Source organism: Eleginops maclovinus, chromosome 23 (genome assembly GCF_036324505.1).
Source record: "Eleginops maclovinus isolate JMC-PN-2008 ecotype Puerto Natales chromosome 23, JC_Emac_rtc_rv5, whole genome shotgun sequence".
Taxonomy (NCBI): Eukaryota; Metazoa; Chordata; class Actinopteri; order Perciformes; family Eleginopidae; genus Eleginops; species Eleginops maclovinus.
The window spans coordinates 13,247,614-13,262,287 of record NC_086371.1 but is presented as its reverse complement, the minus strand read 5'-3'; the positions used below and the strand labels follow the sequence as shown (position 1 = coordinate 13,262,287).

Genomic DNA, 14,674 nt, shown 5'->3' with positions numbered 1-14,674 from the left:
CTCAAAGTCAGGATACTGTTCTTCCATAATAATTAAAAGAGAGATGAAGCATCAAATATTCAGATGACAGACAGGAGTATTATTTTTCACTTGGCGGAGTGGCTGTTGAGGCATATGGACAGATGTATGAACGGATTTATGCCGAGATGGATTCACGCTACAGCTGGGAAATAATCCTCACAACAAATCTTGGCTGAGTCCCAGCTATAAGCACGGGTATCAGAATGACTTTGATGATCCAAGCAATCTGACAACAAATCAGAATGCTGTGTCTTTGGAGGGAGGGAGAGCCAACATTTGAATGTAGCAACAACTGAATCGCTAAAGAGGATATATGTGGGAAAGAATGATGCTCTCTGGAAACAAAGAGACAGCTGGCTGGATGGACAATCAGGGTTTGGAGAGCACGGTGGAGACTGTTAGGACTGTGTTGAGAATACATTAAGAGACAAAGTGATAGGCAGCAGACTGACAGACCTTTTCAGATTATTAAAAAGTCTGTCAGCGTTGTTTGACAGAGTGATTGACTCTCACCTTTGACCATCCAAAGTGGAAGTGTTTTGATGTAAGCTCAGTATCGTTTCAAGGATTTCACACAAAGATACATACATGCACAAATAGGCATGACAGGCCCTAACACACACATTCACACATTTTGAACCAATGCAAACTAGGGGGTAGAACAGTTATCAGAGAGTTAGTGGCCTGTACTCATGTTTTCAAATATGTATCAATACATGCAAAGCCTAAGCTAATACAGCACCTATACATTCTGTATGATCACTGTGAGACTAGCTGTGTATGTCTGGAGCTTTGCTTGAGTTCACGTTGCAAAAATCATGCAGCGGAATGCTTTTGTTGTTGTGCAACATATGGAGAGCCCAACATAATCTGTTTCATGTGATTCAGCACCCGTCAACTGTGACTGCGGTTTCACAGTGAGTACATGCACCAAGTTACCCAGTAAATTGAACAGAATAAGACACTTTTTAAAAGCTATTCCTAAATAACAAACATGACCTTGTTCACATAAGATATACATTTCCATATATCATTTGTTTTGTAGCATCTAGGGCACAGTCAAATGCTAAAATCATTCACACACATCTTAATTAAATAGAAAAAAACATCAGGTGAAGTTACATTATCCTATTTTAAAGTTAAGTTTTACCAATTAATTTGTTAACGTATATCATAACACAATTATTGGGTTAATATACAGTATTTTTTTAACAAATTATATATTGGCAGACTACTCTTAAATCACAAGAATCTGTTCAAATTCTCTATGCGTCTAACCCGATTTGAAACACCCCCACATCATTATTTTCTACACACATAAACAGACACTATTTGCACAATGCTTAGATCACAGCAGTTTAGATGTTAACCACTCAATCTTAAAAGGACCTGCTCCAGCTGCTTCTGGATGACAGGTTGCCACCAATTAGACCACTGGATGACACCAGACTCACTAATTAACCGAACAGTGTGTGAGCTCCCACGATGCCCCTCTCTTCCTGATCTTCCTCTTGTATGTACAATAAAAGTGTGTATTTTAAACAAAATGTCCTTGTGTTGAAATACTTTGTGTTTCATAATGAAATCATATAGCAGACAAGAGTAGATGGGGGTTGGTCTTTGTATGAATACATTTTAAAGAGCAGACAAAGTGTGAAAAAGAGAGGTTTTGCAGTCCTGAATGTACTTACGATTAGGGCGTGCTCTCGACCCATCGTGATGACTGTCCTGTTGATGATCCTCAACAGAGACACCACGATGTCCTGGACATGTTGAAATGTTGCACCCTGGAGATAAAAAAACGAGCAGAGTTGAATCAATGGAATACTAGAGAAAGTTGGAAAGAAAATTATAGACAAAGAGACAAAAGATTGTTAACAAAAACAAAAACAAGAACAGCTGCAGAACAGTATCCGGTTCTGTTAAATCAGCTTCCAGTCAGGCATGACATCAGATCCAGAAACATCTTGTTGCAGAAAACTTTGGAGACTGGGAAACTTTTGTTTTCGTTTTTCCCTCACATGAACTCTCCTCACAGCAAAAATAACTAACTTTGCACACACAATAAAAAGATTCACTCAGGCTCTGAATGGATGATTGGCAGATCAAATGAAACAACAAAGAGAATCAAGTTAAAAGTCGGTTCACTTTTTTTAGGAAGAGTCTTCACCAGAACACTCAGTTAATCATCCTCAGTGTGGACAGTCGAACCTCAAAGGCACGTGGATGTGGATTTTTTGTGCAGACCTGCTTTCCTATTCCTATCTTTTCCCTTCCTTTGAAGACACTTTTCTGTCAGCTTTCTTTTCCACCATCTGCCCAGAGGCAAACCAGGAGGAGAACATGTATCCAACAGTGTGTGCTTAAACCTTTCCCAAATCCTAGTTAAATATTAGTAATATTTGTCATGGCAGGTGTTGTTAAACTGGCACGTTAATTGGTCTTACCGTCTGGAGCTGGAAAATGATTTGTTTTTCTAGCAATTTAGTTAAATAATGTGGATAATATTTACAACTCTTTCAGGTGCCAGTGATATATAAAAAGCAGGCTTTGACAACCAACCGTAGTAACATAAAAAAGAGTAGGCACTTTATATTAAAAAACTCACATATCAAATACCTCATAAACATATTGATAATTTATACACATTTAATATAATATAATATGGGATTACTTTAGATGTTTGAGGTAACTCTTTTATTACTTCACTTGAATAAGATGACCCCTAGTCAAAGATTTTCTCTTCACTTTGTTGAGCAATAGTATTTAAATTCATTGCCCTGCTAGACTTAAAATTCATCGCCAAATATTCATCTGTATTATTTTAACATTGAAGACGCAGAAAGCTATCAATACATGATAAAAGTACAGCCTTTAATAAGATCACACATTTAATACATCCAAATAAATACTTAAAATAACTATTAATGTCAAAAATATGTAAGACATTGTGCCACCTTAAAAGAGGCAACAAAGGAAATCCAATAGTTTTAGACCCTTGAAGACTGAAAGTTTAGAGAAATTAAGTTTGACTAATGACGCATAGAAATAGTGAAAATTCCTTACCAAAAATACACTTTTTACATAAAAAATATGCACAGGACTAACACACACACACACACACACACACACACACACACACACACACACACACACACACACACACACACACACACACACACACACACACACACACACACACACACACACACACACACACACACACACACACAGCGAATCGGTCAATGGAGGCTGACTCAGACTTCCCTGAGGGTAGTTATTCAGGAGTGGAGCATCTGCTGCATCCAAGCACATCTTAGTAATAATGCTGCAGGGTGCATCTTTGTTTATGTGTGTGTGTGTGTGTGTGTGTGTGTGTGTGTGTGTGTGTGTGTGTGTGTGTGTGTGTGTGTGTGTGTGTGTGTGTGTGTGTGTGTGTGTGTGTGTACTTTTGTTAAAAATGTGGTAACAGTGTTAAAATAATCTCACCAAATTGTCCTTGTGTGAGCTAATCAGAAGATAATAAAAGCAGAGAGCAAAGGTCAGAATATTAATTAAAGTAGGGAAAAAAGACTCAAGTTCAAAGTTTAAAACAGCAATCTCTCTTTTTTTGTGTGACTGTTTGCCTGACTTTGCGTGTGTTGCTGTTGCTCTGTATGTGCTGGCCTGATGGCAGATTATATTTCAAGGTCCGGATGAATGCAAAATAAACATAATTAAATGTACTGAGGGCAGTGAAAGGTAACCAACTGTGTAAGTGTGTCCTCTTGCATACCATTTCCATCTGAGACTACCTTAAACTCTACCTCTCACGCTCATACACACACACCACACACACACACACAAAGACACACACAGTAAGGTTGTAGCGCAGCTGTTGATCCCAAATAAGCCTGATTCTTTCTGGCTCACTATAGGTATTTTGGTTCATCAGAGCTGGACGCCGAGAGATGAGGCACAATGCTCCCTCTCCTGCTGAACACAAAGATGACGATACTCTGTTGATGTATTCCAAATGGTAGTGGTTTTCCTTTTACTGGCAAAATAATGTGAGAATAACCCAGTGTTTTGGGGAAAGGTGAAAGAAAAAAACATGAAAGCATGGATGAGCCATTTCGTTCTGTCGGTCAGCACCCTCACTCACACGCAACACAAACTTTCCTAGAGCATCTGTCTTTTGTTTGGTCTTCTCTTCCATCTATGTTTGTTTTTCTCTCTACAATTTGGAGACATCTGTAGTATAACAACCTAATCAGGTACCACCCTGAGCGAGAGAGAGAGAGAGAGACAGATGGGTGGAAAACAAAAGGAGAGGGGATGAAAATAAGTGATAGAGGGCGAGAAGGTGACACAGTCTCACTTCACCCCTTCTTCCTCAATTTCTGTTGTTTTTCTTCCATCTGTTTCTTCAAACCCCATTCCAATTTCAGACTGTTACTTCTCTAGTTCAGTGCATAGTTGTCTTGTAGAAGCCCTCCCCCTTAATATTCAATAACATAAACCCTCTCACCTCTGTCTGTTTAGCTTGTAATGCTCTGTCTATTACTATTCCGTTCAATCTTTTTTATTCTCCCTGAATGGCCATTGGCAATTTTCATTTACCTGGCTTTTTTTCCTCTTCCTAATTCCATCCTAACAATTTCAAAATACTAAAGACATCTGTGTGTGCGAGTAAAGGCGAACAACGGTTTGTACATTTTTATATGGGCATGATAAAGAACAGAAGCAAAGCAGAGGTTTTGCCGGTCAGGGTTTTCATTAAACTCTACCACACAGTCTAGCAACACACACACTGGATGATGTAAATGTGTGTGTTTGTACTTAATTGAATCCAGAAAGAAATATCAAAGCTAGTTCTCACTCTCAACTTGTCTACATTTTTATATAATAAAATTAGCAATAGTGTGTTTTCGCTTAGAGAATACTTTGATCTGGAGTCTTGAGACTTACAGTATCTCACAAAAGTGAGTACACCCCCCACATTTTGTAAATATTTTATTATACCTTTTCATGGGACAACACTGAAGATATGACACTTTGATACAATGTAAAGTAGTGAGTGTACAGCTTGTATAACAGTGTAAATTTGCTGTGCCCTCAAAATAACTCAACACACAACCATTAATGTCTAAACCGCTGGCAACAAAAGTGAGTACACCACTAAGTGAAAATGGCAAAATTGGGCCTAAAGTGTCAATATTTTGTGTGGCCACTATTTCTTTCCAGAACTGCCTTAACTTTCTTGGGCATAGAGTTCACTAAAGCTTCACAGGTTGCCACTGGAATCCTCTTCCACTCCTCCATGACCATATCACGGAGATGGTGGATGTTAGAGACCTTGCGCTCCTCCACCTTCCGTTTGAGGATGCCCCACAGATGCTCAATAGGTTTTAGGTATGGAGACATGCTTGGCCAGTCCACCACCTTTACCCCCAGTTTCTTTAGCAAGGCAGTGGTCATCTTGGAGGTGTGTTTGGGGTCGTTATCATGTTCAAATACTGCCCTGCTGCCCAGTTTCTGTAGGGAGGGGATCATGCTCTGCTTCAGTATGTCACAGTACATGTTGGCACTCATGGTTCCCTCAATGAACTGTAGCTCCCCACAGCCGGCAGCACTCTTGTCCTCAGTCTGATTGTCTTCAGCAAACTGTTTGCAGGCTTTCTTGTGCATCATCTTTAGAAGAGGCTTCTTTCTGGGATGACAGCCATGCAGACCAATTTGATACAGTGTGTGGCGTATGGTCTGAGCATTGACAGACTGACCACTCACCCCTTTATCCTCTGCAGCAATGCTGGAAGCAGTCATATGTCTATTTTCAAGAGACAAACTCTGGATATGACGCTGAGCACGTGTAATCAACCTCTTTGGTCGACCATGGCGTTCTGGCCTGTTCTGAGTGGAACCTGTCCTGTTAAACTGCTGTAAAGGTCTTGGCCACCGTGCTGCAGCTCAGTTTCAGGTCATTGGCAATCTTGTTATAGCCTAGGCCATCTTTCTGTAGAGCAACAATTCTTTTTTTCAGATCCTCAGAGAGTTCTTTGCCATGAGGTGCCATGTTGAACTTCCAGTGACCAGTATGAAAGAGTGGGACAGCGATAACACCAAATTTAACACACCTGCTCCCCATTCACACCTGAGACCTTGTAACACTAACGTGTCACATGACACAGGGGAGGGAAAATGGCTATTTGGTCACAAGTTGGCCATTTTCACTTAGTGGTGTACTCACTTTTGTTGCCAGCAGTTTAGACATTAATGGCTGTGTGTTGATTTATTTTGAGGGGACAGCAAATTAACACTGTTATACAAACTACACTGACTACTTTACATTGTATCAAAGTGTCATATCTTCAGTGTTGTCCCATGGAAAGATATAATAAAATATTTTTAAAATGTGAGGGGTGTACTCACTTTTGTGAGATACTATGTAGTGTATCAAAAAACATTTCCCATTATGCAACTTAAGAGAAAGCCTGTATTAGACTTCGCGTCACTGGCATTGCAGTTTTTATATTAATATGTGTGTACCTCTCATGTCCCTTTGACACTCAGCTACAGCCCTGTTATCTTGTCATCATATTTACTCGACTCCATTCATTACTTCTCCCTCTCCTCTCCTGTGTCAGCTATTGCTAAATTAAAGATATCCAGACGAATAGAGCTGAAAGAAGAGCCCTACCTTTCCTTCAAAAACTCAGCACGTTGCCAATACCTTGCAAGAGCAATTTAAAAGTCCTCAAATGGATTCCGTTGATGTATTGGCTGTGTGTGAGTGTGTGAGCATTAAAGGTGTTCAGTTCATGAGCTAACTGAATTTTCTTTCAACAGACTAACATGCAGCAAAATCAATTAGATTTTAATTGGTCAAGGCCGCACTATTGCACGGCTGGAGGACTGAAAACAAAACAGCTTAAGGCTATTTACTTTACTCTTAAGGAGACAAATTGCACTGGGCAGGCACAGAGCTCAGGGATATTACAAATTCATCCAGTGATCCTTAAAAGATAAAGAAAAAGGTTTTTAGTTTCTGGGCTGCATTTTTCTACCCTTAACTAATATAAATACTGTGTAGGAAGGTTTAATGTTATATTAGAGCAAATAAAGCTGAAAGTTCCATTAAAGGTTGCTGCTTATTTGTCTGCCTCAGCGGTAATAATGCAGATTTTATTATCTTGGTCATTGGCATATTTATAGTTTAAACCAGTGTAAACCGATGTTGTTGCTGCTGGCTTTTGGCACTTTAGTTGCACCTCCAATGACCACTGGTATTTAAATATCTGAGGAAACTGTTCAGCCAACCGGCTGCTAAGGTAAGCTTCATTGCTTTCGGCCTACTGAGTAAAACTACACGGAAAACTTACAAATGAAAGACGTTTTTAGGAAATACAATGAAAGAGGTAATGATTTTGAGAGATAGCTAGACAGACAGGAAATTGGTATTAATATAAGCTGTGATTGAGTTTATCAAACTATATTCAACAACCTGGACAATGTTGTTAGAAACATACAGTAAAAGTTAACACTACACTTCATCTAGCCAAACTGTATTTCGAATCTCAACATAGAAATTGGATCCCAACATGTTCTCAGAGTACCGGTATGTTGGATGTGTTCAACGCTGTCTAATTTGAAAAATCACCCAGAATGCAGCGTGACCATTTGCCTTCTTTACCATAAAACAGCTCTACGTCTTACCACATTGTCCCGGCTGAGGACCTCCAGAATGTTGTTGAGCAGCTCCAGACTATTTCTCCTCTCATCATGAGGCCCGTCAGCCATACTGGCAAGTGCCCCGCTCAACTCCCGCAGCATCATGGGTAACAGCACATCACGGCACTCTGCGGAGAAACAAAACCAGCGATGGTTCAAAATGACAGGTTTAATAAACAAGTCTGTAAGAAAAATGAAGTGCCAGACAGCCTATTTGCAAGAGCGATGTTTTAGGCAGGGCCATAAAAGATGCGACTGTCTTAAGATGTTTAATCACACACATCAACAGTCAGAGCTTTAAGATTTACACTTATGTAGTTCCTCTTTGAAAAATCCCTTTAAAACCTAAACCCTGGAAGCTTACATCAATGTGTGCAGCTCCTCTGGAGACAGCCACGCCCGCACAACTTTGAGTAATGACGCAACTGCAGCACGAAGAAGAAATGCAACCTTACCCAAGACTGCACAATGAGGGGATATCAATCAAGTGTCTATTTACAGTTCCATGCATGTCTGCTGCTCTGTCAGCCAAACAGACAACTCATCAATCGCCACAGCCAAATGTTTCTCTGTTCCACCTATCTGATTGATCCTAATCTCTCTTGAGTCTGTGCTTACTGTATCTCACATGCAGTGCATCATCAAAAAATGATGTCAATAAAACATTACTTCAAAGTGAAGAACACTAAAGCGGGAACACACTTTCACTAATGTTAAGATATCCATGTCAAAAGCTAATATACTTGGAGCATCTGTTATATTTATACTACTTACACACGGTGCTTCACCGCTCCATAAAGTGTTTATGGATGCTGTATGGTCAGTGCCGTCTAGATATAGGAATTCTAAAGGGACAATGGTAGCAAAAGCATTGTAGTGGAAGATAATCTAAAGCAGTTTCAATGGCTTGATTAATAATGACACATGTTCTGACCAATGTAGCCCTCAACAAATGACTGGGTGGATTTAATTTACTGTGTTCTGGTTAGAAATGCCTCCAGAAACCACGTTTGTCCACAAACACTGAATGTGAGTTTTATAATATGTGCCCTTTTCTGAATGGGTCATACATTTTCACAAAAGTTATTGCTAATAATAAAGGAAAGGCTGGTAGCTTGCCGTTCAGATAATAGGACGAAACAATGTCAACATAGTGTTGCTCATCTGTGTTTTATGGCATACTTGGGATGGGATATCCTATATCCTACACTTTCATTTGCTGTTCAACCATATCCTAATGCGTCATAGTGCCAGCTGTTGCCATAAGCACTACCTATCTTAACACATAATTAGTCAAACGCAATTTGGCAGAGGTGGTTCTAATGACGGATGCAGCTTGCAGGTCAAATAATTTATTTCAAGGTCAGATATACTGTAAATATTCAATGGCCTATACCAAACCATGCAGTTACAGATATGTACAAAGTAAGTGAATGGTGATTGCAAAAAAAAAGACCTTAACATTTTTCATCTGTCTAACTTGACCTCTCCCTTTCTTGTCTCGTTCTTTTTTAATCATTCTGCCCCCTAGCCTCCTCCACCCATTCCTCTCTTGTAGCCGCAGGTAGACAGAGCCCATTAAAAGCTCATTTGGGCTTATGCTCGTTAGTTCCATTATTTACTGAGCCAAGCTTATAGGCCTGCTGAGTGGACCTTCATCACAACACACACACACACACACACACACACACACACACACACACACACACACACACACACACACACACACACACACACACACACACACACACACACACACACACACACACACACACACACACACACACACACACACACACACACACACACACAGGAAAGGGGGGTTAAGAGAGACAGTGAAGGAGAGATGCATGAGTCACTTCAATCCCTCAATGACTCAGAGAAATGGAGGCAGACGAGGGGCCTGGACAGGTAGAGTAAAACCAACATCAAGCAGTGTGGAAGTTAAATAATATGTAGTATCTCAGTGCCATGTCATTTTAAAATAACTAACAACGTATAATGTTAAACTTCAAACAAAGATGTGTCTTTGACCAAAAACAACATATGGTGCTTTAGAGGCTGCCAGCTTTGTACTTGAGAAGAGAGCCCGGTAAATCTGTTTAATCCATCAAAACAGAAACTCATCATCTTTTGTCCTTTCCGATTGAGAAAACAATAGGTTATGTTTTATAGCAGTAGTGTTGTGTGTGCGAGAATTAATCCATCTGCCTTCTGGGTGCCGGATGAACCACTAAACCTGAGTAGAAATTCATTCCCTGCTGAAATGACCCCAGAGCCACATGCTTCTTTATTTCTATTGATCTAAGAAACTAACCCAGCTGGTGTTTATCACTGCAACATGTTCAGGGGAGGGAACATGAGTTTATAGCAGGGGGTAGTTGTTTTGAAATGGTATCCTGTTGAACCAAACATTGTATGCTTTTTGTTTTACTGTGTCAGGAGCCAGGCCTGATGAAAATATAACCATGATAGCAGGCTTCAAGGTCCTCTACGTCTACACTGACCCTATATTAATGTCAAGGAAGATGGAAGAACACATTTACGCAAGCCTCAGGCATGACATTACTGCAAATGGAGTGGAACATTTGATATCGTGTAAACTAATACAGGCATCTAGCTAGCTAGTTTTATACTTAATGACGAGATAACTTGTTTTCATTTCTTTAGGGGTATAATCTTTTGCTTTGAGTTAGGAATAATCGGTCTCATTTTGTATTTTCATCCTCGGGAGTGCAGCCTGGGTAGAACATAATGAGGTAGAGAAAGAAAAAGAGATAGTAACTGAGGGACACATAATACTAGACAGCTTGAAACTTAATCTTATGTCCTGTTTCATTGTGATTACTTTCTGAATAAAGAAAATGTTCCGCAATATTCAGGTAGCTGGCATATTCATGCAATGTACTTTAACCTCCTGCATTTTCATTGTCTACCCACAGAGACACAATCTGCTTGACTCTTCTTACTTTCTACAGAACGTGCTAACACTCGAAGATTATATATTTTAAACAATTTCAATAGTGATGGAAAAACACCTAGAGTCTCAAGCTTTTTGAATACACTCCATTTAACCTGTGCTCTCCTGGGAAGTTTCCTATGAAGAGTAAAATACATCAGTACAGTCAGCAGCTGCCTCCCATCATAAACTCCGAAAAGGCATTTAAAAAAAACCATGAGCACCCCATTAGAGTTCGTTCATCTCCAACATCCTACTTTGACGGATCTGACAGGGTGTGAATTGTCTGTTTTGATTTTACCTAAATTCCCTTTCCCATCATGGTCTCTGGAACCCATGAATATGAGCCGAGTTTGATGATATAAGTACAGACTGCCTTTGTAATACATCTCTGCTGCTGATACTCCTCAGTCAGCGATGTGGAACAGTGCCTTTCACCTTATAGGTATTTCTCTGCACTTCGCCTGGCTTGGAATAACATCAGGAATGTTAATATCTGCCGATTCAGCCTGAACTGAAGCTCTCTCCGGGACTTCTTTGAACTGCAAGGAGGTCCTCAGGGCTTTCAGTCTTGTAAGAACACCAGCTAAGTTGGTGTGTGCAGGTCCCAGGGTCTAGGTCATTCTTTAAGAGGGCATTTGAAATGAGGGCCATTTCAAAGAACCCTTTCTATGCAGCACTGAGTGCACACTCCAACTACTGTGGAGAACTGTGTGTGTTTGAACCAACATAGGGATATGCGAAAAGATGTTCTCTTCTTTAAATACAATAAAATGATACATCCTAAGAACAGATTACCAAATTGGTTGAAACAAACATGATGCATGTAAGCCACCTGAGGTCATTTCAGTGATTTTCGAGTCAAAATAAACTTGAAAGTATTATCATTTTGATTGAGTAGTTTATCAGGGAAGGAAATTGCCCTTATTTGAACTGGAGGAACTTTCATTGTCGCAGTAATTTGTTGAAATAACAAAATGAAGGCCTTGGCAGATCTGTGGGGTATTTAAATGCAAAAATCTAGCAAATTTAGTTTCATCTTACGATCTGCAACTTCTGCCAGCATATCCTCCTTCCTCTCCTCTGATGGGTTTTTCCCTCCCGTGTGTCTCTCTTTCATCATCTGCTGTGTATACTCCCTGCGTTTCCTGAGTCTCTATGCATATTATAATCTCCATCTTCTCAGCTCTTTCTTTTGTTTGTAGTTTTTCATATTGTTTTTGTCTCTCAGCTGACCCCACCATGGGTCTTTCCTCTTGATTACCATTTCCTGTTTTTCAGTTCTGTCAATCAAAACTCAGCAACTTAGCATTTCAGGAAGGGTTGTCATAATATTATTTTTTTTACCAACAAAATAGTGAAATTGATCTTACAGTTTGTTTATTGTTTGTTTTGTCAGCAAATAAAATGTTGATTGGGCACTGGGGAAGGGAGTAAAAGTGAACATGTAGATATATTATTATAATACTATGAAACATATAATCAAGCATATATTATTGTTATTAAAAATAGTTTTTAAATGTAAATATCACACTTACACCCCTCATATTTTGTGGAATGCTTTCACCACAAACTTTTAGAATATTATTAGTAATTTAACACCAGAAGACTGTTCTGAGATATAGTCAGTTTTGTGTTGTTGCAATTTGAGTATCTATCCTTCTCAGTGAGTATAGAACAGTTAAACAGTACTCTCTTCTCTGACTTGAGCTTCTCATACAGAATTTTCTTTTGGGCTCAAAACAAATCCGGCATCCTTCACTGGGATTGGCAGTGTCTAACCCCGGTCATGGCCCTAATCCTATAACCTTAAACCATTTTTGCCAAGGTCTGTTTGGTGGAGCTTGCTGGTGGCAGCTTTGCAACAAAGCAGCCTAAAAAGAGACTCTGCCTGAGTGGCTCAAATAGGGATGAAAGGAGGGGAGATGAAAAATTGGAGGAACGTTGCAAAAGGCACCAGAGAAAGGCACTGACAGATACAGTTCCAATGACCTTTTAGTCATATTTGAAGTGGTTTGATATGCAACATGTAAAAAATACACAAGCTATTTCTTCATGGCAAAGGTGTATTTTTCACTTTCCTATGCACACCCTCGTTTCTATGTTCCACTTGCCTGTGTGAATTTGTTGCATGTTATGCGTTTTATCCTACGGTGCAACAATGCAGTAAATCAATTCAGCCATGTTAGGGAAGAAAGCTTTGCCCAACAGGCGCTGATGGGCAAATGGAAATCAATATCTTGGGGCAAACATTGGGATGCATTTCAGCTTTCCCTCATCTACACAGGTGCTGACGCACAACACACAACATATTCAGAGCGCGTACCAACAGAGCTTCAAGTACTCATCTATATTCAATTGAAATGTATTTTTATTCTACCTGTAATCTCAGCCTTTGACTATTAAAGGCTGAGATTATTGTTGTGTCTGATTTGGTGCTTCACTGATATTTGATGTGTGAGTTGGAATCTCTCTGTGTCCGTGTGAGTGTGTGGTTATGTGTTTGGGTTACCAAGTTTATGAGAGCAGACAGCCATCCATGCTGGCAGGCCACAACATAGAGAAGAGCTTTGATGGCTCAGCAGCCAGCTCATCTCTCCTCTATTTTTTCATTTGACAGGCAAACACAATAAACTATAGCACATGATAATGAGATGCAATCTCAGTTTCTAAGAAGCATGTAAATCATTGTTGTCTTCCTCATATCTCCATCCCTCTCTCTTCCCTTCCTTTAGTTGTCATCCCTTGCTTTTGGCAAGGCAGAGTGAGAGAAAAAATGATAATGAGGGGGGTTGTAGGCGCAGCGACAAGTAAATCTTTTGAGTTGAGAGGGGGCTGGGACCAAGCCAACTGTCTTCCCGCTTGGTTATGACTAAATGTCTCTCTCAGCATGTTTTTCATCTCTCCCGTGTCACTGTGGGTGTCTCCTCTCATCCACTCTCCCTCCATTCCTCATTTGTCTCCCTCCCTATTTCTTAACTGTTTTTTTTCCTTGAACCATCTTTACTCCCCTTTTGAAATAGAAAGCACAGATTTCTCTGTTAGTATTAAGGTTTGTGCGTGTCTGTTCACACCTCTCTCTTTTTTTTTTAAATGGCTGGTTTGATGTGCTGTTGCGATTAAATATATGTGACAAATGATTTGTAAAGCAAAATAGATGTCCTTAAATGGTTTAGTGGGAGGACTTTTTTCATAGAAATGCATAAAATAATCTTGACTGCGTGAATGAAGGCTCTCCTGCTTTTTTTTACTGAGATTGAAGTTTTGATGCTGATGAGACCTGGCAGCAAACACTGTAGCGGAACCAAAGAAAACACAATCATAGTAAAGGGTGGCCTCTTATTTTTATTTTTATTCAGTATAATATTGTTGATTTTTTTTCTAGATGCAGCTTTCATTTAATTCTCCCTGTGTTTTAAACAGCGTGCAAATTATCTATTTGTTTACTTTCCACCTGTCTTAGTCACTGTCTATGACTCACCCACTAATTGCCACTGCTCATCTCTGCTTTCTTCACCAGCTCACTCTCCCATATGACTATTAAATTGAGTGACCAATTAGTCTGTTGCTAGCATCAGTTGCTACAGCTTTTTGATCGAATCCAAACGATCCAAGGGCAGATCAATTGTAGATGAATGCCTTATGGTCAACAATATCCCTGCTTTGACTGATGGCCAGGCTAATTCTCAGTGTCCTCTGAGCAGATAGAGACATATCATGGTGTAACACGCATGCACTTGGCCCTCCATGTTACATGATATTGCAGTTAGACATTGCAAGTTTAGACTTTCATGATTTGATGGAAAAAAAGATTTTTGAATACATAAAACTAAACAGTACAGCTGAAGTTGTTTTTTTTTAATTTTTTTACTAATGTTTACTTCAATACATAAATAAATACATTTGTGATACCTATGTTAAATCTGTAAGTCTTCATGAGCTTGTGACTTATATTATCTCCAATTTACAAGTGTTTAGACGTGT

At 39.6% G+C, this 14,674-nt stretch overlaps 1 protein-coding gene across 1 annotated transcript in view; it reads right to left on the bottom strand.

The window, feature by feature from the left end:
• LOC134859577 (dedicator of cytokinesis protein 2) overlaps positions 1 to 14,674 on the bottom strand; it is a 90,176-nt gene that overhangs the window by 45,705 nt on the left and 29,797 nt on the right. The window contains exons 25-26 of the mRNA XM_063876117.1: positions 7,717 to 7,859; positions 1,713 to 1,808 (exon numbers count right to left, since the gene is read on the bottom strand). Coding sequence (XP_063732187.1) covers positions 1,713 to 1,808; positions 7,717 to 7,859 — 239 coding nt within the window. The remainder of the gene's footprint in view (positions 1 to 1,712; positions 1,809 to 7,716; positions 7,860 to 14,674) is intronic.